Source organism: Bombyx mandarina, chromosome A1 (genome assembly GCF_030267445.1).
Source record: "Bombyx mandarina strain Sakado chromosome A1, ASM3026744v2".
Lineage (NCBI taxonomy): Eukaryota > Metazoa > Arthropoda > Insecta > Lepidoptera > Bombycidae > Bombyx > Bombyx mandarina.
Window position 1 is genome coordinate 19,088,678 of NC_143234.1, and position 25,832 is coordinate 19,114,509.

General features: G+C 36.7%; 1 protein-coding gene and 1 non-coding gene across 2 annotated transcripts in view; one reads left to right on the plus strand and one right to left on the minus strand.

Annotated features, from left to right (window-relative positions):
* LOC114242749 (uncharacterized) overlaps positions 1–25,832 on the plus strand; it is a 99,095-nt gene that overhangs the window by 70,285 nt on the left and 2,978 nt on the right. Inside the window, exon 3 of the mRNA XM_028174014.2 lies at positions 12,734–12,967. Coding sequence (XP_028029815.2) covers positions 12,734–12,967 — 234 coding nt within the window. The remainder of the gene's footprint in view (positions 1–12,733; positions 12,968–25,832) is intronic.
* Positions 1,200–1,272, minus strand: TRNAF-GAA (transfer RNA phenylalanine (anticodon GAA)). Its single transcript has one exon. It is a non-coding gene; the product is annotated as a tRNA-Phe (tRNA).

Sequence of the window (25,832 nt, forward strand, 5' to 3'; positions counted from 1 at the left end):
CAACCATGAACACGATCGACCTCACAACCTCTCTGTTGTACCGGTAATGGCTGAGGACTTCTTCTGATCTATTTTCATCGTCGAAAAAACTACTGATTCGTAAAAAATTATCAAGCAATCAAAGCAACCGAATGTTACTAACACTAAGTTTGAATGTTGACCTTAAATGAATGGATAAAGACACGGCTCATCGGGCGTAAAGCTATCACAGAATTGTTACATACTGCGATTGGGACTTAGTGTTTCATTCAAGACTATTAACGGAACTAATGTAGTGATATCCAAGGACCTTTATTTAAAGGTAGCCGCTGCATTATTAAAACTATGACTTAGAGCTCATGTCTCATATTGGGTGGCGGAATTTAAGTTGTTGATGTCTAAGGGCTCGGGTAATTAATAGTCGTGAGCACAAATCGGGCCATGTAAACCCACCATATAAGCAACAAAAAAATCACATATACAGAAGTTTATTACTGGTGGTAGGACCTCTTTATGAGTCCGCGCGGGTAGGTACCACCACCCTGCTTATTTCTGCCGTGAAGCAGTAATGCGTTTCGATATGGGGCAGCCGTTGTAACAATACTGATACCTTAGAACGCATATGTCAAAGTGGGTGACGGCTTTACGTTGTAGATGTCTATGGGCTCCAGTAACCACTTGACACCAGGTGGGCTATGAACTCGTCCACCCATCTAAGCAATTAATAAATAAAAAAGAAGTGTACCGCGAACTCGTTGGCCGTGATAAACAAATGAAGGTAAAATTATAAGCTAGTCAGATATAATTAAGCCATTAATAATAATTAATATCTAAGTAAAGAGATTTTGAATATTAATTATTACCACAATCATTATGTAACTTTCGCAATTTTTCCAAATATTCAAAAGTCAAGGTTACGTTGTATAACTACATACATTTTAATATTATTATGTAACTACAATTAAATTGTCGTTTAAATGTATTTTTAAAAATTAATAACATATATTTGCGTGTGTCCTTATGTGTTTTCCTTGTCTATTTAATGCCGAATAGAGGTCAACTTGAGGCCTGTGTCTATTTTTGACAAGCATTCTAAAATTTTAATATTTTTTGTCAATTGGAATGAATAATAAATTTAAAAAAAGTGAAATAATAAAACCACTGGTGTTTAGGAATACAAAATCGATTTGAAAGAGAATTAAAAAAGTACAAAAACAGACTGCCGAAACCCGGGATCGAACCAGGGACCTTTAGATCTTCAGTCTAACGCTCTCCCAACTGAGCTATTTCGGCGATGTCAATCTGGTTGAATTTTACATTTGCTTACTGGCAACAACTAGGTTATAATGACCAAATAAACACAGTCCTGACGGCTATTATCGCCCACTTTAATACTATTTAATTAAATAATAGCATTTACGAGGAATTCACTTAGAATTACTAATACAATGCAATACAGATGTGTTTAACTTCAAATTGGTAGTAAGCGGAATGTATCGCATGTAATTTTTTTAATAATTTTTATGTACCTTTTTTTTTTATTTCCTACCTATGCTGATAGCCTTGAGAGGCTATTTCAGCGTACCCTAGCTTGTGTAGGTGAGCTCACGGGGCTCAAACCGGAGAATTGCTAACACCGCCCTAGCAAGAGCAGTGCTTCGCAGAATCTACCACCGGATCGGAAGCGCGACCCACTGAGAAGATCCGGCGAGAAACTCAGTGGGCTGTGTCTGTGGGTTAATTCGCTCGTCGAGCCCTTCGTCGCAAGCGACGGGTGCGTATGTACCTTATACCTCGTATAATATCAATACGAAAAAAATTAGAATATTCTGTTATATGAAAAATTATATGAAGCGAAATAAAATGAATTTAATGCGTTTGAGTTTTAAATTAATTGGAAGGAAACTAAATGAAACTAGATGAGATGGGATGAAATAAGGTAAAGCCACAAAGCCACAAATGGTAATTATTTACTGAGAGTTCAGTGGACTTTTTTTAGAAGAACCCATGTAGCCATCTCCAGCCAGCCGGTATATTTCATTTTCCCATATCTGTGCACTTTTACTGATTATAAACCACAGATAATAAGCTAAACAGTCAATAAACCACTATTATTACACATAATATTTAAATCAGAAGAAACACTAAATCAAACAAAATTAAACAATTCACACATCTTAGTCCCTCACGCTCCCGCTAAAAAGTCGTTGAAGATGAACGGTGTGTTGCAAGCCCGCATAAGTAGAATATTCCAAGTTTTAGGCCACGAATAGATCCTGCGCTCGGGCTCGAAGGGCGAGGTAGTTCTTATACGCAAATAATACTTCGATCTTCGCTCAAGATTGACAGAGGCACTCAGATTATTGTATTTATGAGCTTCGGTTCTATGAGAGCCTAATAAAAACGATGAATGCATTAACACTTATATCTTAATGAAATTATTTAACTTTTTATGAATGTGGGACACAGAAATTGTATGAATTGAGTTATAACAACTTGGTAAATTTTAGCGCTTGTCGCGTAATCTTATTGCTTCCGTGTTGTTATAGTGTGTGAAAAGATCTGGAAAACAGAAAAAACATTAATAAAGATTTGTTGATATTATAAATTTTAAAATATTCGATGTGTCATTAGAATTTTTTTTTACAAAGAATCACTAGTCTTAATATAATTTTTGCTGAAGCTAACTAGTAAAACTTAAAAAAAAAAACATGTATGCAATTCACACGTGATAGAAGTGAAACCTTCAAAAACTAAAATACAATTATCTTATGTATATGTATGTAAAATTTTGTCCTTAGTAGACCAAGTTTCTCCCACGTTAAATCTTATAAATGTATATGTCCGTCTCTTTCTACTGTCGCTTTTTCCGTTGCATCCGGTTTGAAATCACAACGATTCTAAAGAAGTTTTCACTTCAAAAAAACCTCGTCAAGCTAACTTAATTCTGTAAACTATTCGATAACGGCCAAGCTGAACGTTAGAAATTACTAAAAAGTATTAACAGGTCTCAATTTCCATAACATGGCAACACAGGTAATTACAACCCGACCAGTTATAAAACACCTGTTCACAGTTCAACAGCATCGTAACTCTTCACTTTCGAATTTGTCAAGATAATTGGTACTATTTTCATGTATATGTAAGCAATGATGGGATAATGCCATAGAGGATAATGCTTAAGAATTTATGCGATTCAATACCATAAAATTTGTTGTGTTTTGTGATTTAGATATGTTTTTTTAGGTTATATTTCCTATTATTTGCACACTTTTTTATTTGTCGTTATACCTAATTCTTTAACCAAGATCGGTTACAACAAAGCATCAAAATGCCAAATTAATTACTCAAGTGGACAAAATTTTTTAGACAACATTTTACCATAACTTTAATTACCTATATGTTTCATTATTTTATTACAAACTCTTACTAAATTATTGAGTTTAGTTATAACTTAAAGGAGTATAAGCGTGTAAATTTGATTTTGAATATTTTAATCTGAATTTATTTAATAAATGTGATCAATAGATCACAGTTTAATTTTAGTGCAAATTGTTTGTTTAATATGACAAATTATTATTATTGTTCTAGCCGACGGCAGTGAATTTAATGTGTAAACATTTAACTAAAATTTATTAAATTATAATATAAAAAAATATAAATAAAAAATTATAATGATATGTATTTATTGTCAATGGGTCGTATGTTTTTCTCAACCGTTGATCCGACTATGATAAAACTTGGCACAGACAGGCGTGCTTTGACGCTTTGGGGTAAGTTTCCGTCGTAGTACCGTCACCGTACGATAGATGGCGTGTAAACAGTTTTTCATACAATCAACCATAGTCACAGCGAAGCGTGACCAGTGATTTACTGATAATTTATAATTTAAACATTACGAAATTCAAATTCAATTACAAAAGCATCGCGGAGCGTGTGAACCATCGATTTGAGAACCGCTCATTATGCAAGACTGTAACAAATTCGATTTAGTGTTTGCAATTTCTGTATTAAGCTTTTTATTTATTGCGCTTACGGACGAATCGGCTCACGGCTCAGCCTTAAGTTGTTAAAGGTACGTAGACATCACTGTGCGAAAGCCGTCAAAGCTGTGAGACATTGCGTCAAAATATCGACGGTATTGTGTACAGCTATGAACAATCTTTCAAATTAAAACGCCTTACTGCTTTGCGATAGAAATTGCCACAGCGGTGGTACTATGCTGTCTAACAAGACCACAAGTAATTACGGCATTAAATTTCTTGTTTAATTTTACCTGATTATTATTTTGGGTACCGCTAGCACGTATGACAATAAAGCGGGTACTCGCCTGCCTTCGACGAAAACAAAACGGGAGAAGCCTTACGACACGCCACAATGTATGCGTATACCGACGATCAATGTATTCTTTTGTGTCCTGCGTCTGCTTAGGATACTATAAAGTGCAAGGTCGTTGAGCATCCGCATTCCTGATGCTGTGCCGTTGTGAATAGAAACAGACCTATTAAAAATACGAATAGACTAACCTACTCTAAAATCAATATCGATATACATGTATCGATATGACAACTAATTAAACCCAATCAAAATGAATCTAATCAAATATTATTTATATATTTTTCTCTAATTAACTGTAGTTTTTATAATTTTGTTACTTAAGTTTTTTTTTTTTTTTTCTTCCGTACCTATGCTGATAGCCTTAAGAGGCTATTTCAGCTTCTTGACGTGTAGGTGAGCTCACGAGGCTCAAACCGGGAGTGTTGCTAACACTTGCCCTAGCAAGAGCAGTGCTTCGCAAAATCTACCACCGGATCGGATACGCGACCTACTGAGAAGATCTGAGAAACTCAGTGGACTGTGTCTATGGGTTAATTCACTCGTCGAGCCCTTCGTCGCAGGCGACGGGTTCGACGAGGACGGTGACTCGTGTTTGTGGTACCTAAAAGCACCGTTAATGGATCGGGAGGATCCGTAATGACGTGCTTACTTAAGTGAAATTTTGTTATTATTCAATTATTCAAACTAGGATTTTTTGTTTTGAACACACGTTCCGTTCTAACTGAGAGTTCGATCTAATTTTGTGTGGTGTAGCAAATATAATGTGAGCTGTAATCTTCTCTTCTTAACTGCAGCTTTAAAACAAAACAAGGGTCTACCAATGTGAGCAGTTACCAAAGCTAACTGACCTTAAAGAGAAATTACTAAATCAAGCAAAGATTTTGTAGTGTCTATCCTTACAATTATATTCTAGGGGGAGACGTAAGCGTAACTATCTTTTATGGGATGGGAAAAGTTTTCCAATGTAAGCAGTGAAAAACCAGTCAAAAAAAACCACCAAAATACCGTTAGCTAGTGATATGATATTAACGTAAAAATTGGCAACGAAATGAAACCTGCCGAGTTTAAATCTCTATATATAAAAATGAATTGCTGTTCGTTAGTCTCGCTAAAACTCTAGAATGGCTGGACTGATTTGGCTAATTTTGGTCTTCAATTATTTGTGGAAGTCCAGAGAAGGTTTAAAAGGTAGATAAATATGAAAATGCTCGGATTTAAATAAAAATAACAATTTTATTTTCCTTTGATGTGCCCCCCGTCCGACGGATTCTTTTTGTTTGTTTTAAGTTTATTTTATACAAAAGTTTAGGTATTTTATTTACCGATTGAGGCACTACGAAGTATGCCGGTTCAACTAGTATTCAATATATTTTATTATACTTTTTGTGCTAATTTTGAAATTCACCACCAGCGACGGTGGCACCACACTAATCAGTCACTATTCAAAAAAAATATCGAACATAGATATCGTGATCTTTACTTCTACTGTTCTTGATCTATATAATAATAATGTACGGAAAAGTACGATATATTTTGTAAAAAAAACATGATAATATGAGCTAGGTTTGAATAACAGATTAATTTGATGTATAGAAATTATAAAATTAAATGCGTTTCGTAACTTTTATTGTTCGAGTGTTGTTCCCACGGTGCGCGTTGCAATTATTAGTAATTAAATTCGCTGGTTGATTATGTGCTCTTGTCGCCTTGAACTTGATGAGATGGTTTGTGGGTTCGTTGTCGACACCATCTTTTGATGAACTTTTTTTTTGTATTAAATATTTATAACATCTAATTGAATATCTATATATTAATACGTCAAGCAAAAACTTTGTATCCCTTTTTACGAAAATTGGGCGGATGGAGGAGTATGAAATTTTCCACACTTATAGAGAACATAGAGAAGGAGTGCAGAACGCAAATAATTTTTTTAAATTATGCATAAAAAATACATTAAGTCACTAAAAAAACATTATACACACTACCATGTGTTTGACACACACGCATATATGCTCTTTTGTTTATTTTTAAATTATGTGGTCAAATTAAGATTAATTAGTGCTGTTTGTCTTTAACATTATTTGTCTATAGTGTAGCCTTGCCGAAATCTGTAACTATAGAAGTTAAGTCTTTGACAATAGAACCTTAATAATGCTTAAATTTATAACTTAAATTAATTATAGCCGAATTTCGACTACTGAGCGCTAGTACCATTAATTAATACTGCCTTAAAGAATTAAGGCAAGACTTAATAACCGTATGTTCCATGGGGAGTGCTCTGAGAAATTGTTCGAGATGATACCGGCATCTCGTTTTTACCATCGCACCGCCCGCCACCGGAGTAGAGTTCATCCATACTACCTGGAGCCACTGCGGTCATCCACAGTGCGTTTCCAGAGGTCTTTTTTGCCACATACCATCCGGCTATGGAATGAGCTCCCCTCCACGGTGTTTCCCGGGCGCTATGACATGTCCTTCTTCAAACGAGGCTTGTGGAGAGTGTTGAGCGGTAGGCAGCGGCTTGGCTCTGCCCCTGGCATTGCTGAAGTCCATGGGCGACGGTAACCACTCACCATCAAGTGGGTCGTATGCTCGTCTGCCTAGCGGGGCAATAAAAAATAAAAAAACGCTTGTTATGTCACCTGTCGATGTACGAAGCTACACGTAACACGTAAATTGTACGTAATATCAGATTTTAATGTTTTTTATTGAGTAATGGTTAATGAAATTGAACTTCGTACGTACCTATAACTTAAGCGATACTTTCGCCATTACGCAGTCATTATACCTCCAGCGACGTCCTAGATATGAACAAGGTAACTTACACGACCAGTCTCGAACGTTCGAAGAAATATCAATTAAAAAAAAACACGAAACAATACGTTGTGAAAGCTTATGAAATTGTTTTAAAATCCAGCGGTTGCTATAGACATCGCTTACGTGAGAATTTAATGCAATTATGTTTTGTAAAAGGACCAATCAGAAACTACATATATAATTGGGAAAGAAAATCATATTTTCAAACCACTAACTTGACATAAATTAAATTTTGTATTTTGACAACTAACCTGCGAAGTCTAATGTGATGTCGCATGGCTATCGACATAGTTAATATTAGACTTGATATTTAAGAGCCATCAAGGATCGAAGTTAAGGAACACACCCTGTGAATGAAATTAAATATTGCCCGTCAAAAAGCGACTAATTAGCAAGTAATTACATTAAATTTTTCAACTCGGCAGACTTCACTACATTTGCTACATTTTTTATTTGTAATTTACTGATTAAAGCTCCCATAAAACAGTTCTCCTTTTTTTATTGTTTAGATGGTTGGACGATGTCACGGCCCCTGGTGTTAAATGGTTACCGGAGCCCACAGAAATCTACAACGTAAATGCCGCCACCCACCTTAGGACATGAGTCCTAAGATCTCAAACTTTTACAGTACAACGGCTACCCCACCCTTCAAACGAGCCCACTGAGTTTCTCGCCGGATCTTCTCAGAGGGTCGCGTTTCCGATCCGGTGGTAGATTCTGCGAAGCACGGCTCTTGCTAAACAACATCGTCAGGTTTGAACCCCGTGAGCTCACCTACTACTTAAGGTTACGCTGATATGGTCTCTCTAGACCATTAGCTTAGGTAGGAAAAAGGAAGAAAAAAACCTTCAAACCAAAACGCATGACGGCTTCATATTAGCAGGACAACGCTACCTTTCTGCGCTGGCGGCAAGTACCCGTGTTACTGTTATTTATAGTTTTAAACCAGTAGCTTCGGGAGGCTATTCTGGATACACCTATGCTAGCTCACAAGGCTCAGTCTAAAAAGCAGATAGAATTAAATGTAATTTGTGCAAGATTATTTAAAGAAGCCACAAAACATTCGTTTGCCGCTAAAAATAAAATGACAGAACTCGCTGAATATTTTCGACATTCTAAAATAACATCTCATTTACCGTCATTGGTCAGTCAATAGTACAATTGCATCATTGACAGTCCATCTTCGCAAACGCCATCTGTGAGTATTGCGTAATTCTGACGTCGGTACGGTCTGTACAAAAAATTCAATTAGTTTTTTTTTGTCCGGCTATTTATGATAATTGATTTTTTTTAAATTATAGTTAGTGAACTTAATTAATGATTGAAGAGTCAGTTTGGACAGCAACAAACATCGAAGTTGATGATCATATAACATAACGCTCGTACCTAAACAAACTCATTTAGAAATGACAATTCAATACTTTGTAAACAGAGCAAACAGTACACATGAATGAACTATAATATATATAGTGACTACTTGATCACAATCCACACATAATAATATAAGCAAAGAAGAAATCAGTCGGGCAAAAGATAAGAAACAAAAAAAAGAATTGTAAACGCGAAACAAATTTAGGTCGCAAATAAAACAATTGCCGTCAAAATGTGAATCAAGCATAAATAACTAAATAATATCTTGTTACGTAAATGACAAAACAAATTAGCTAGTACTGCGTATTTTTCTGTTGTTCTAATTAAATAAAGGAGGAGAGGGAGTTAAATTTAACAGCTTTATTACCTAACAAATTATTAATCTACCAACAAATAAAAAAATATTAAAACTGACTGATTTCTATTAATTCACACTGCAGATACAGACTGTGTAAAATACACAAAAATAAGGTTCGCAGGCGCTAAACCTAAATTCTCAAGGATTTTAAATCATAGTTATGAAGGATATATAGTACAAAACTATTTGCTAATAAAATCATATACATTTTTTGGTTAAAATAACATCCATTAAAAAAACCGCATCTTCAGTGCTGAATATGTTTATTGAAAAGAGCATTAACAATTCCGGAATACTAGTACAACGAAGAATTCATTATCACGGTACTGTTTCTTTAGATTACCTAATCGCTTAGCAAATATTTTGACCCGAGCGTGATAATTAGATATTGGATAGGCCGATTACTTGTATTTCTGTGTAGTTTGATAGCACAGTAATTCGTTGCGTTATTAAAATTAAAAAAACGCGTAGAAAATACATAATATGTACGATTACGTAAAATAAATGTAATTAAGTGAAGTGCGTTGTGTGTGTAAATTTGGTTAATGTTGTTACCCGTAGATTGTTGTAGATTTACATTTAATTGTGATATTAATTTTCGTTTTCCGTACTAAATTCAGTTAACTTTCGAAAACTATTTTTGTGGCAAACACCGCGGAACAGCCATATTTGAATAGTTTTATTCGAGTAAAAGAATAAAAATTTAATTTTAGTACTTTTACAATACGAATATTGTATAATATTTCCATGACTACAAAATAAATATCAATATTTAAACTGATTACTAACGCTTCCAATTTCAACAATTTATATCGGATTACCGAATCATAAATGCCACTATAGATAATATATACTTTAGCAATAGGCTACGAATATTTAAAAAAAAGGGTGCGTGTACTTATGTACGCGCGTAAGAAGTTATAGGTACTTTATTTTTATTAAATTTATTTCTTTTTTTTTCTATTTAAATTTTAATCAATTTGAAAAAAATCGATTAAACAACATCCTCAAACACGCATATTGGACATCCCTTTTCTTGACATCGTATAAATTCGGTAATTCTCGGTACGGTTCGGAAAGTTCACCTGCGGCTATATTCAGACTCGCCAAGTTAAGTCGGTCGTATTGTAATGAGCGATTTAGTGGGCAACTTCGTTCTGTTAATTTCGTGTCACGGAGCGCGCGCATCGTAAAATTTCACTCTCGTCAATTTTTCATGGCGCGTCTAAAGAAGTATAACTTCAAAAAACAAATTTATAGCTTACCTTTTTTCTTGACCTTACATAAACACCAAAAGGAAATTGTGTAAGTTTGTACATGATGCCAAAGATGCGAAATTCTAGTTGACAGTTTGACGTTATTGCATTCGTAATCACACAGTGACCTGGTTTGTTTTATGCTCTTTTGGTACGTACCTACCTCGTAATTTAGCAAATCAGTAATAATATTCAAACAAATAGTACTGAAGCCAGTTCACACACATTCACAGGTCATTGTGGTTTGGTTATGAGTAAATATTTAATTGACATTTGTAAAACAAATCTTAGTTTAATTTAATTTAGATTTGTAATCGTTGTGGCCTAAACGATATGACGCCACAGATACTTGTATCAAGCAACGCGAATATGCCGGTGTTCAAATCGCGCAGTCTAGTACCAATTTTTGCAGAAAAACGCGCCACTTCGATAAAGCGGCACGACACGAGAACCCTCTCATCGTGGCCGCCGGTAACTACATTCCCGATCCTGCGGAAAGAATGGAAAGCAGTCGACGTCGCCCAAAACACGTCATTTCGGATCCTCCCGATCCACTAACGGTGCTTTTAGGTACTTCAAGCACCGGTCGCCGTTTCCGTCGAACCTGTCGCTTGCGACGAAGGGCTCGACGAGTAAATTAACCCTCAGACATAGCCCACTGAGTTTCTCGCCGGATCTTCTCAGTGGGTCGCGTTTCCGATCCGGTGGTAGATTCTGCGAAGCACGGCTCTTGCTAGGGTTCGTGTTAGCAACTTCGTCAGGTAGTGAGCTCACCTACTAGTTAAGGTTCCGCTGGAATAGCCTCTCAAGGCTACCAGCATAGGTAGAAAAAAAAAAAAAAAAAACAGAAATGTATTTTTGACAGTCAGACAGATAGACAGTGATATTTTCGAAATCGTCGTGGCCTAAAGGATAAAACGTCCGGTGCATTCGTATCTAGTGATGCACAGGTGTTCGAATCCCGCAGGCAGGTAGGTACCACAGGTCCACCCATCTAAGCAATAAAAAAAACGTGTTCACTAACGCTATCCGCGATTAAAGTAATCACATCGTGTAATAAATCTCGAAAGCCACAAATTTTGTAAATTTGTTTAACAGACAAGACAAGAAATAATTAATTTTGACTTGTTGACATGTCTCAAGATGGATGGATGTATTGAAGTGTTTTGGACCTAATTTATACGTCATTTATATTGCCTCAATAAATAAGAACGAAAACATTAAATGATTTTTCGGAAAAGTAATGCTTAACGCTTAACTTACTCAGTTTTAAGTAATAATAACTAAATAACCACACTCATCTATATACGTATATAAAAATGAATTGCTGTTCGTTAGTCTCGCTAAAACTCGAGAACGGCTGGACCGATTTGGCTAATTTTAGTCTTGAATTATTTGTGGAAGTCCAGAGAAGGTTTAAAAGGCAAATAAAATGCTCGGAATTAAATTAAAATAGCAATTTTGTTTTCCCTTTGTTGTGGCCCCCGTCGCCGCGTCGGACGGATTCCGTTTGTTTGTTATAAGTTTATTTTTTACAAAAGTTTAGGTCTTTTATTTATCGATTGAGGCACTACGAAGTCTGCCGGGTCAGCTAGTTTTAAATAAATGATTAAATTTAAGACGATGTGTCTAAATAGATGACAAAACATTTCTATTCACTATACTCGTCATACTCGTCAATTCACGACGTGATTCTTACAAGAATTTCGCATTCGGCCATTTTCGCGCATTCTTACAAGAAGTAGTTTTGCTTTATGAAGGACAGGACGTTTTAAGACAATAATAACCCTGCCCTGGTGAAATAAAAAGAAATAAAAAAAATAAAAAATGGAAAGGCCTCCGGGCCACCAATAATCCCTCAAACACTAAAAGACAATAATAATATCGATAAATAAATTTATTCCCATAAAACTATTTTATATAAACGAATTTACACTAGTTTAGCACAATTTTGTAGTACAATGCCATCTACCGAATAAATACTGAACTTAAACGTATTGACGACAATAAACAGTTTTTTTTTCAAGCCGCATATTTAGTTCAAAAAAGTTACGTAGATGGCTCTGTTAAATATTTTTATTTCAAATTTAACAAATTCAAACTAAAGAAAATATCTAAAAAAAACTTCGTACCAAACACTACTGTTTATCATTCGTATAATTATAAATAACGTAATACGATACATAAGGTACTTGTAGTTTTTCCTTTTTTTATAGCTTAGACGGCTGCCCTACCCTTCAGACCGAAACGCATTACTGCTTCACGGCAGAAATAGGCAGGGCGGTGGTACCCACCCGCGCGGACTCACAAGAGGTCCTACCACCAGTAAAACGTTTTACATGAAATTATATGTTAGAACAATTTTAGTAATTTACTGTAAATTTGTAGCACGTACCTATATCCTATATCCTAACATTTTAAAATGCATTATAATTTTTATTCGTTATTCGTTGTCCATTCTTTTTAAACAATAATAACATACATAGGTATAGTTCATCATGTCCTGATGTTCTGTTCGAAACTCATATTATACATCCTAAATATAGGTAATGAAACCGGGTAATCAAAATAATAGTCAATATAAGAATAACAAAAATATCCTCTTGTTTTACAGAGTTACAAAGAAAAAGACGCGGGAAAAGTTGTTGTTTACACGACAACAATGGGTATCGTCAGATCAACATACCAACGCTGTGTTCTCGTGAAGAAAATACTTCGGAACCTCCTCATCAAGTATGATGAGCGAGACGTCTTCATGAGCATCGAGTATCAAGATGAAATAAGAGATCGGATGAGGAGTGAGCAAATTTTAGTGCCACAGCTCTTCGTGGATGGACAACATATCGGGGTGAGTGGATATTTTAACTGTATGAAACCTTTCCAAAGAACACACATAAGCATTAATTACAAGCAACAATTTAAAACCCCAAAAACGTTAGTGTGTAGGTAATTGGAGGACGCGATAACAATATTGTAGATTATCAGAAAATTTAAATCTTTCGAACAAAATCTTTTCGGAAATACGAAATGTTCAAAATCCTGAAACGGATTTAATAAAATTGTATATATTATTTAAAAGGGTTTTGAATTTTTTCTGGCCCTAAGGACAAAGCGCCCTTTGTACCCAAGACGCTATTCCAATTATGGACTGCTTGGTAGGTAAACTGACAGAGCTCGAACCTGGGAGGATTTGATACCTAACCCATGAATCAGCTCGCTGAGTTTCTCGCCGGATCTTCTCAGCGGGTCACGATTCCGATCCGGTAGTAGATTCATTCGCGAAGCAGCTGCTCTTGAGCTGTTAGGTCTCCTTCGGAGGCGCTCGGGAAGCTGCTAGCAAATCCCACCCCTTCTGGCTGAGCCTTTGCTCGCCCACCTGTCCAGGTGAAACTGGAAAGGCCTCCGGGCCACCAGTAATCCTTCAATCATAAAAAAAGGATTTGGTAACACTAGCCCTAGTAAGAGCAGTGCTTCGCTGAATCTACTACCGGATCGGAAACGCGAACCACTGAGAAGATCAGGCGAGAAACTCAGTGAACCGTGTCTATAGGCTAGGCTGCACGTCGCATTCAATAAGTCTAACAGGGCGGTGACTAGTGCTTGGAGAGTTAAAAGGACCGATAGTGGATCGGGAGATTGCAACAGCATGTGCTTAGGAGGACACGACTTTGCGCTGCCCCGTCGTCTGAGTCGGGTATATTAGAGGTCGCCACGATGAAGAAATATCGACGTGCGATTTTTTGTAAAGAAATACATACTTACTTAGTTGAATAATACTCACGAATTACTTCCCCGTTTAAACAATAAAACATCTTGTAATAAAAACGTAACCTAAAAACCATAATTGCGTATTTAAAATATTAATTGAAATACGGTTTGAGGCAGCAAACAATTTTTTTCGGTAGGCAGCGGCTTGGCTCTACCCCTGGCATTTCTGAAGTCTATGGGCGACGGTAACCATTCACTATCAGGTGGGCCGTATGCTCGTCTGCGTAAAGGGGCATTAAAAAAAATGCAGACAAGATTCACGGTGGTTCGAAAGCCGAGTCAGGGGTACCACCGTCCTGCCTATTTGTGATGCGACTTAATTAATTATATCATGGGCATTCCAGCTTGAACCGTCAAACTATTTAACAAAGACATCTTGGAGATGGTGATGAAAGTCACTTTGTTGATGTTACTTTTGCTTAGATTGGTGGACGAACTCACGACACATCTGGTGTTAAGTGGTTACCAGAGCCCATAGACACTTACGACGTAAATGACGCCACCCACGGTAAGACAAGAGTTCTAAGATCTCACTTTTAACAGTAAAACGGCTGACCCGGTTGAAGGGTTTCAAACCGAAATGCATTACTGCTTCACGGCAGAAATAGGCATAGTGTTGACTCACAAGAGGTCCTACCACCAGTAATTACGCAATTTATAATTTTGCGAGTTTGAGCTTAAGTTACACGATGTTATTCCTTCACCGTGGAAGTCAATCGTGAACATTTGTTGAGTACGTATTTCATTAGAAAAATTAGTACCCGCCCGCGGGATTCGAACACCGTTGCATCGCTAGATACGAATGCACCGGACGTCTTATACTTTAAGCCACTACGATTTTGAATGAAGCGAATATAACAATGCATTCATACACAATTCGCTTATATTCCTTATAATCCGAACGCCATTAACGCTATACAGATGATAATATAACCGTCGAAGGCAAACAAGATCTTCTCAAATCTCTTAATACCCTACGCAAGGACTTATCTTAAAACCCTTCAAGGATTTTGTGTAAAACTTAGAAGGCTAGTTAATACAAAGTATTATAATAATATGAGAAAACTATGTGAATAATATATGTACATATAAGATATGCTTACATAATATGGGTGAAATAGAGAGAGATTATACTTTATTGCAGCTTGAAACATAATTAGCATTGAAAATCAGTCAATAGGCGATATTATGTATATTTTACTGGTGGTAGGACCTCTTGTGAGTCCGCACGGGTAAATACTACCACCCTGCCTGTTTCTGCCGTGAAGCAGTAATGCGTTTCGGTTTGAAGGGTGGGGCAGCCGTTGTAACTATACTTGAGACCTTAGAACTTATATCTCAACGTGGGTGGCGCATTTACGTTATATATGGGCTCCAGTAAACATTTAACACCAGGTGGGCTGTGAGCTCGTCCACCCATGTAAGCAATAAAAAAAAATCCTATTATAAAATTTGATTAGGTGTGTTCACGTGCAAATAAACCAAAAATCACGAAATCATAAAAAGTTCGAGAGTATTAAAATTACTATTTTTTTTTATTGCTTATATGGTTGGACGAGCTCACAGCCCACCTGGTGTTAAGTGGTTACTGGAGCCCATAGACATCTACAACGTAAATGCGCCACCCACCTTGAGATATAAGTTGTAAGGTCTCAGTATAGTTACAACGGCTGCCCCACCCTTCAAACCGAAACGCATTACTGCTTCACGGCAGAAATAGGCAGGGCGGTGGTACCTACCCGCGCGGACTCACAACAGGTCCTACCACCAGTAAACTAACGAAATATAGTAAATATGTATGTAAAAAAGAATTTCAATTGATCAGTACAAATCGGTAATTTCACACTTTAAGCCCTAATTTAATATTAAAACGTAAAGCAAAAACTTTGTACCCCTTTTTACGATAATTGCGCGGACGGAGGAGTACGAAATTTCTCACACTTATAGAGAATACAGAGAAGGAGTGCAGAATGCTAATATATTTTTAAATTATGCATTAAAAATACATTAAATCAATAAATAAAAAACATTACACACACCATTGTCAACATTTTGTTATTGTTTAAAGTCTGTGGTCAAATTGAGAATAGATTAATGATGTTTCTCTTGAATGAACTGTAGTAAAACATAATAATAATTTTATATAAAGTATAAACTGTTACGTAAACATGATCTCGCGAGCTCTCGCAACTAAACAGAGTAATATGAATGCAGTTTTAAACAAACAAAACTGGGATGAATTGTAACAAAGTTGAACAGAATGAGTTGGTTACGAGTTTGGCGTGTGAGAGAGAGGAAACGAAACTCATTTGTGAAGTACATAGAACTGCATTAATAGCTTAACGCATCTGGCAGCTATATATTACATAATGCGTCTGGAAATATCGTGAGCTGCTAACGTCTCGCCTATATCTACCGCGAAGGAATAATGCGTTTCGGTTTGAATTGAAACTTTATAACGTTACTAGCTTTTGCCCGCGACTTCGTCCGAGTCGAATAGTTACTTTGGCATAACGCTAAATTTTACCAGCCTCTTACCACTATATAGTGGTCGTCGTGGCCTAACGGATAAGACGTCCGGTGCATTCGTGTTGAAGCGATGCACCGGTGTTCCAATCCCGCAGGCGGGTACCAATTTTTCTAATGAAATACGTACTTAACAAATGTTCACGATTGACTTCCACGGAAAAGGAATAACATCGTGTAATAAAAATGAAACCCGCAAAATAATAATTTGCGTAATTACTGGTGGTAGGACCTCTTGTGAGTCCGCACGGGTAGGTACCACCGCCCCGCCTATTTCTGCCGTGAAGCAGTAATGCGTTTCGGTTTGAAGGGTGGGGCAGCCGTTGTGACTATACTGAGACCTTAGAACTATATCTCAAGGTGTGTGGCGCATTTACGTTGTAGATGTCTATGGGCTCCAGTAACCACTTAACATCAGGTGGGCTGTGAGCTCGTCCACACAGCTAAGCAATAAAAAAAATAAAAAAAATATGTAGGCATATGCTGTCGCAGACTTTATTTTAGATCTTTTAAAGGGGAACAATTCTCTCATACATTACTTTAGCGAAACTTTAACTGTTTCCGCAGCGCACGCAGTGGATGCACTCAGAAGGAAAAAAAAAACGATTTTGAAACATTATTTATTGTTGCTCCGCTTGCATTGGTCTTAGCGCGATGGCCTATAGCCTTCCTCGATGCAAGGGCTATCTAACAATGAAAGATTTTTTCAAATCGAACCAGTAGTTCCTGAGATTAGCGCGTTCAAACAGACAAACTCTTCAGCTTTATAATATTAGTATTGTATAGACATAACATGTAGATTTCTTGACAGACAAACGTACCAAGATATGATGTAAGCTAAGCATCCTTCGCGCTGTGCCTTATTTGATAGTAAACTCGAAAACTTATTACTTATTACTGGTGGTAAGACCTCTTGTGAGTCCGCACGGGTTCCATCTTCCCGCATCTTCCTGCCCATTTCTGCCGTAAAGCAGTAAAGTGTTTCGGTTTGAAGGGTGGAGTAACCGTTGTAACTATACTGGGACCTTAGAACTTAGAACTCAAGTTGGGTAGCGCATTTACGTTGTAGATGTCTATGTGCTCCAGTAACCACTTTATACCGGGTGGGCTGTGAGCTCGTCCACCCGTCTAAGCAATTTTTTTTTTAAATGCCCACGGTATCCACTTTTATGTTTTTAACACGTTTTATAAGCTTAATTTGTGTCTATTTATTTTGTATTATGTAACATCATTTCGAGCTTCAAGAAGTCCGATTAACTTAAAGCTTTGCGTACGTGTCAACGACAATAGAGAGTACAATTTTCAGTCGTATTCTATGTGCAGGTGTTCACCAATGCTCACGTTTCATAGCCTGTTGACTGTTGAATATAATTGAATATGCAATTTCGAAAAGGGCACATCTCTGAAAATGCAAAATGTTCAGGAAATTAAAAAAAACTGATTATCTTCTAAAGCAGTGTAAAATTTTAAATATTAACTGGTGAGATATATTTTAGTATTAATTAGCAATTGAAAATTACTGGAATTATTATAAAATGGGTGTAGGTAAGCTTCAAAACTACATGTTGTTTACTGGTGGTAGGACCTCTTGTGAGTCCGCACTGGTAGGTACCACCACCCTGCCTATTTCTGCCGTGAAGCAGTAATGCGTTTCGGTTTGAAGGGCGGGGCAGCCGTTGTAACTATAATTGAGACCTTAGAACTTATATCTCAAGATGGGTGGCGCATTTACGTTGTAGATGTCTATGGGCTCCAGTAACCACTTAACACCAGGTGGGCTGTGAGCTCGTCCACTCATCTAAGCAATAAAAAAAAATAAAAAAACTGTCTATGAAAAAACGTATTTGACAAAATATGCGACATATGCCCTTTTCGAAATTGCATATTCAATTGCTTATGATATAATAGAAGGTCGCATTAAAAATACCGTTTATTAGTCTATTTGTGTTCTTAATTTAAAAAAATACTACATTCTTTGTGGTACAGCTGATGTTCCCGCAAAATCGATATCACCTTGGTCTCAACCTGTTGAACGAAGATGCACACATATAAAAGAGAACACACAAGCTCCAAACGTTAAAATCAAACTGGGATTACACGACGTCGTAATATCTATTATAGTTTATTTATTTATTAAAAATGAAAGGATCTTGATACTAGCTAAAGAATGTGTTGATTCGCCCAAATGTTAAAATTCGAAAAAGTAAATAATTAAAATTACTTTAACTTAAACATTTTAAGCTCGATTTTTTTTTTGGCATTGTATTATTTCCCACTTTTCGTATACTCTACAGTTTTCGAGTTTACGTAAAGTTTTTCATTGTAAAAGTTGTTTCAGTAATATCTATGACTCGAAAAAAAAGCGAAGAAAATATTAAGAATGTAATTATACCATGCCAATTATTATGAACACCTATTACATTTTTAAACTACACTTTTATGCTAAAGTTGTAGTAAAATGCAAACAATGTCACATGGTAGGTATAATTCTTTTTTTTAATTATTGACAAAATTATTGTTATTTCAAGATTATCAAAATTATTTTTTTTAATTATTGACAAATTCTATTTTCCAATAAACATATTTCATACCACATAAATAGGGCTGACAGTTATTAAAACCGAAAATTATAAGACATAATGTAGTTAAAGTATATCCTTTCATTTATGCACATTCTCACACTACAGCTGTACACGCATACAGAGACAACATTGTCGTTACATCAAAGTGTTTAGAGACAACATATTACTATGGTGTTGATCTCCTTCAAGTAGATACTCACTATAGATGGCATCTGACTTTGAATTGAAAGCACTATATAGTATTACTAGCTGTACCCGTCCGCTTCGCTGGGCATTTAAAATTAGCATTATTATTTCTCACCCCCACAAAGATTCTCATCATTAACGTCCCCGCAACTGGTGTAGGGAGTCCAACACTCATATAAATATTAACCTATCCATTAATTACATGAATTTTCTACACGGATACCAAGTTTTAAGTCAATCGGATGCGTGGTTCAGTAGTTATAACGGAACATCCGTAAAAACCACTGTAGATTTTGAAATTAGTATAGATTGAGCATTTCCGCGTCAGATTCGATTTCCGATGATATTGGTGGTATTGTGAGCTTACCATGCTATTAACACCATTCTGCCCATTTCTCTAGCCAAGCAGTCATGCGTTTGAAAGGTTGGTGAGCTATTATAAACATTTGAAATTTCAATTTCTCGATAACCCTCAGGCTTTGATAGAACTCGACATATGTATGTGTACCTTTGACATATTATGCATGTGTCTTTAGATACTTGTGCGATCATGGAATAGGACAATAAAATCTATTCATGCTTACTAGAAGTCGCCCAATGTTGATGGCACCATTTAGATTTTGTTTTACACTTTTTGACTTTTTCTGTTATTGACATTGTTTCTTGTAAAGAACGGGAAAATATGTTTATTTTTTTATTGATAACACTAAAGCCTATAGGTACTAAGAAAAACGAAATAAGTGTATTGAATTGTTTTGTATTAGCCATTATACTTAGAGTCGTATCCATAATTAAGTCGCTGGTTTAAATCCGGCTCGAAGGACCAAGCCGTTCGGGTCTAATGACAATAAAACACAGAATTACATAGAAGTGAATGTAATAAACAAAATGTGCCAGAGAACACATACGGTGAACACTAAGAATGCACTACCTCATTGTCTATGTGACACGTGTTTATTTATTACTTATTATACAACGTATAGGTTATTTTGTACATTTTTTCGTATATGAAGAAATTAATATTATTAAGTAATACTATACTACTACCTTGGTATTATTAAATTTCATCATTTACCTGTGTAGAGTGGAGTGGAGTATGCTTGGTTGTCAATATAATACCAAAACAAATACACGAAATGAAACAAAAAATATACAAGTAGTCTTATCGCTAGGAGCGACATTTACAGACAATCAGAAAAGATAACCGCTCTATAGTTACTGATTGAAAAAAAATCTCACAATAATATAGTGGAAAAAAAATATTCTAAAAATAAATATTTTTTTTATAAATACCACGACAGGTTAATCGATATTAATATTTGTGTAAAGTAATCGAAACATACAGACGAGACGAGAGTTGAAATTGAATACTACAATTCTGAGCTTGCAATAGGCAAATCTAATGCGCATGAGAAAATAAAATAAAACTTGACACAAACACACAATAAAAAAATTCCGATGAAATCCTGAAAGTATTTTGAATTGACACCTCTTGAACCGGCGATATTCGTCGGGGTGAATGCCTTCACGAGATCAGATCAAAACCCTGTAAGTGTTTGTCATATGTGCGTTTGATAGTTACTACCCGCCTTGTTGTCCATTCATTTTTTTTTTTATATTACCACAGAACCGGGTTCGAAGTTGAATATTTTTTTTAAATAATACGTGTCCCTTCATTCTTGTTTTAACTATTGCTGAGACCGTTTTGAGGCTTGGGGTCTCGAGATTTCTTAGGATTTGGTAACTGTCACGTCCTTAGTCAATGCGCTCCCATCTTACTTTTTCAATCGATCGCTCATTGTTGAGCATCGTGTTGCGCCCACCTGAGGACCTTTTCGTGTGATCTGTAGCCGCTTATGCCGGTTAGTGACACAAGTGCGTGGCTCAGTTTCGTGTCCAGATACTCGGGTACTAAAAGCGCTTTAGTAACCCCTCAGAATCGGACGAACGCGAATTGGACTGTCCATAATTTTGATAACAAGACTAAATCTGGGATAGCCACAGCACGTCACGGTTCGTTACCCTATTTAATAACAAATATGCTAAAGCAGCGTTAAATATTTAACGTCGAAGTACTTTTAAGCTCTTATTGAAGAGCCCTGTCGTTCGTGTAAACTTTATAAGCCGGGCTTAAGGAGCATCGACGAGACGAAACCTTCGTATCTACAAGATATTATGTATTGTTAACAATTCGCTGGCGAGTTTTTAAGTGGTAATTTTTTTATTGCTTAGCGAGGTAGATAAGCTCACGGCCCACCTGTTTCTGAAAAGTTAGTAGAGCCCATAAATATCAAAAACATAAATGACACCTTCTACTTTGCGACTTGAGTTCTAAGTAGCCTCACCTTACAAATCGAAACGCGATACTACTTCACAGTAAAAATTGGCGAGGTGGTGGCTCCTACCCATGCGAGCTTACATGACGCTTCTTTTTTCTTAGCCGGGGTCCAAAACCTCCTACGAGGTTCCCGCGTCTAGCGCGCGGACGGTTCGCAGATGTTAGAAGCGGACCGCAGGCCCAAGGATGGTATTTAGAGCCCTACCCACTAAACGACTCCTCCGCAATCTCGCCCTAGATCCGATTCTCCAAAGGTCAGAATTCTGGCGGGGTAAGAGGGTCACCGCGATCAACATTGCAACCAAATCTGTTATAAAGGCTAATAAGTGGAAACTTTTGTACACGATCTGAAGTGAGACGGGCTACAAGGAAACCACCATCCAGAATATTTCAAGTTATGGATCACCCAGTATTGCACACAATAGGTCCGAATCTCTGGGCAGTTCCACGGAAGGAATATACACCATTGAAACATCAGTGAATTACCAAAAACATCAGAATTTTTGAACGTCCTTGTTGTCTTACGCGTTTTTCTTTAAATAATTAAACATTTTTGGTGAACCAAATTATGAATCTAAACCAATCTTGAATGTAAATAGAATTCAAGTAGTAAACAAACCCAAAAAGTATTATCAAAATCGGTCTATCCATTTGGAAGGAGCTTAGTCATAATATAACAGTTCAGCGGTAGGCAGCGGCTTGGCTTTGCCCCTGGCATTGCTGAATTCCATGGGTGACGGCAACCACTCACCATCAGGTGGGCCGAATGCTCGTCTGCCAACAAGGGCAATAAAAAAAAAGTTGGGCTGAAAAATTCGTAGGTTAGCATAGAATTTTTTTTTATACAATTTGATCTTATTATTCAGTATTCGCCTTCGAGGGCGAGACAATGATTATAGCGGTCATACAGTTTTTAAATACCATTTTTATTAGTGCGATTTGTCTTTAATATCAAAATAGGCTTCAGTTTCGGCGATTACCTCTTCACAGCGCAAAATGTCTGTCAAGCGGACATCCTCTTGAGGTCTGAGAACAAGAAAAGTCGCTGGGGTTCAGATTTGGAAAATACGCTGGATGCAGAAATAATTCGAAGCGAAATCTTACAGTTTTGCCATCGTTTTCATTGATTTGTGAAACGGTGCATTGTCTTGATAAACCAGCACTTTCTTCTGCAAATGAGGCGGTTTTTCCGCGATTTCATCCTTCACAAGGTCCAATATCGATATGTAATCGTCACTGTTTATGGTTTTTCCTTTTATAATATAGTTTATGAATATTATAATATACGCAACAAGGCTTGGCTTCAATATTATTATTTTTTTTACCAAAAAGCAATGCTTTATTAACACACGAAATTCCTTTTTATCCATACTAGAGGTCCCGCAGTAGTCGAAATTGGACTATAATTAATTGGAATTGTAAGTTTGTACACTATTAAGATTGTATTTTATACTTCTACTAGCTGACCCGGCAGACTTCGTAGTGCCTCAATCGATAAAACAAACAAAAGGAATCCGTCCGAAGGGAGACACATCAAAAGAAAAACAAAATTGTTATTTTTGTTTAATTCCGAGCATTTTCATATTTATTTTCACCTTTTAAACCTTCTCTGGACTTCTACAAATAATTAAAGACCAAAATTAGCCAAATCGGTTCAGCCGTTCTCGAGTTTTAGCGAGACTAACGAACAGCAACTCATTTTTATATATAGAGATAATCACAAATTTCGCCAAGACTACACTATAAAAAATACTAACAAAGACAAACAATATTTAATCTATTCTCAATTTGACAACAGACGTCAAGAACAAAAGTTTGAAAATAAATAGTATGCATGCGTGTGTGCGTCAAATACATGGTATGTAGTGTGTGTAGTGTTTTCTTTATTGGTTTAATGTATCTTTTATGCATTATTTAAAAAAAATATTAGCATTGTGCACTTCTTCTCTATATTCTCTATAAGTGTGGAAAATTTCATACTCCTCCGTCCGCGCAATTTTCGTAAAAAGGAATACCAAGTTTTTACTTCACGTATTAATATATAGATTATCAAACTAGTAAAAATTTCTACACTCAAATTGACAAACTGATAGTACAACAGCTGTCAAACTTATACACGTGTCTTTTGAAGGTTAGGGCTAACTAAAAATCATATGGATTTAATAATTGTAGCGCCAATTATGTATCAGCTTACGAACTTTTCAGTCCTGTTACACACACAAAGTATTATTTATTTAAGATGTACATGCACACAGACTGGCTTAACGAGTACCGCTATTACGGCACATTTGATATGACAATATGCGGTCAGGTAACATCAGGTGTGCCGTGAGCATAAAAAATGCACAGGGTTGAACGTAAAAACAAATTTTCTAAAGTCTTGCAAGGAAATAAAACAATTGTTTTTTTTTATGACTGAAGCTCATTGCTCGAGTAGTGAATTAAAGTTTAACTGTAGTATTTCATTTTACGATTGCATTAAAATCGTAGGACACGCGTTAAACGGGAAATAGTTTTTGTTTAAGATTAGACGTATCTTGCTTTTTTTTATTTTTTTTATTGCTTAGCTGTGTGGACGAGCTCACAGCCCACCTGATGTTAAGTGGTTACTGGAGCCCATAGACATCTACAACGTAAATGCGCCACACACCTTGAGATATAGTTCTAAGGTCTCAGTATAGTCACAACGGCTGCCCCACCCTTCAAACCGAAACGCATTACTGCTTCACGGCAGAAATAGGCGGGGCGGTGGTACCTACCCGTGCGGACTCACAAGAGGTCCTACCACCAGTAATTACGCAAATTATAATTTTGCGGGTTTCATTTTTATTACACGATGTTATTCCTTCACCGTGGAAGTCAATCGTGAACATTTGTTGAGTACGTATTTCATTAGAAAAATTGGTACCCGCCTGCGGGATTCGAACACCGGTGCATCGCTTTAACACGAAAGCACCGGACGTCTTATCCGTTAGGCCACGACGACCACACTGCTGTTTTGCCCGTTTAATATCTTTTTTTTTTATTGCTTAGATGGGTGGACGAGCTCAGAGCCCACCTGATGTTAAGTGGTTACTGGAGCCCATAGATATCTACAACGTAAATGCGCCACCTTGAGATATAAATTCTGAGGTCTCAGTATAGTTACAACGGCTACCCCACTCTTCAAACCGAAACGCATTACTGCTTCACGGCAGAAATAAGCGGGGTTGTGGTACCCACCCATGCTGGCTCACAAAAGGTCCTACCACCAGCAAGATACCACCACCATACATTCCGGTTTGAAATTTAGCACAGCCGTCAAAAGAGGAGATGTCTGAAGGCGGGTGGCAACACTCACTCCATGCTCCAGTAACTACTTTACACCAAGCTGTTCCAATCATTTAAGCCATAAACAAAGATACGACTTATATTTAACATTTCCATTGCCGGCTATAAGCCTTTAAAAAAAAAAAAGACTTAATACGTATCACGTGGACTTAGCGTGTATAAAAACGGTATCCATAGTTCATGCGTTCGACAAACGAACTCAACATGGATTATTAAAATTAATAAAATTAAAGAGACAAAAAACGTTAATTTCAAAATACGTGCCTATTTAAATTCACGGTAGATCCTAAATTAGACAAACATTTGTAGAGAATTTGAGTGTGAGTGTGAACTATTGTATTTTTCATTGCACGTAATGTAATTCAAATAGGCAGCTGAAGCGTGGTTCAACGGGAGAACGAAAACGTATGTCAGCTGTAGTCATTACGTATTACATTACGCCTTGACGAAATATGAAATTATAAAAAAATACCTTTTAAATTTATTAAGTGTTTATTAATTTGTTTTATTGATTAGATGGGTGGACGAGCTCACAGCCCACCTGGTGTTAAGCGGTTACTGGAGCCCATAGACATCTACAACGTAAATGCGCCACCTTCCTTGAGATATGAGTTCTAAGGTCACAGTATAGTTACAACGGCTGCCCCACCCTTCAAATCGAAACACACGTTTCACGGCAAAAAATAGCCGAGGTGCCTACCCGTGCGGACTCAGAAGAGGTCCTACCACCAGTAAAATTAGTAAATGTTTTCAGTTTATTCGAAGATATTATCCCACCGCTCTCTTCCAAAGTTCTAATACCACTGTAGGACTAAACGAATCCAAAACCATCAGCAAATTTAAATGAGAAATGTATATTAGAACTTCGAGTTCGACACTTACTTCCTACCTTTTATGTTAGGGTAGCAGCAGCCAATAGTAACTGTTTGAAGAGATGCGTCTCTGACCGTCATAAAATAGTAAAAATCTGATTCAGGGCAACG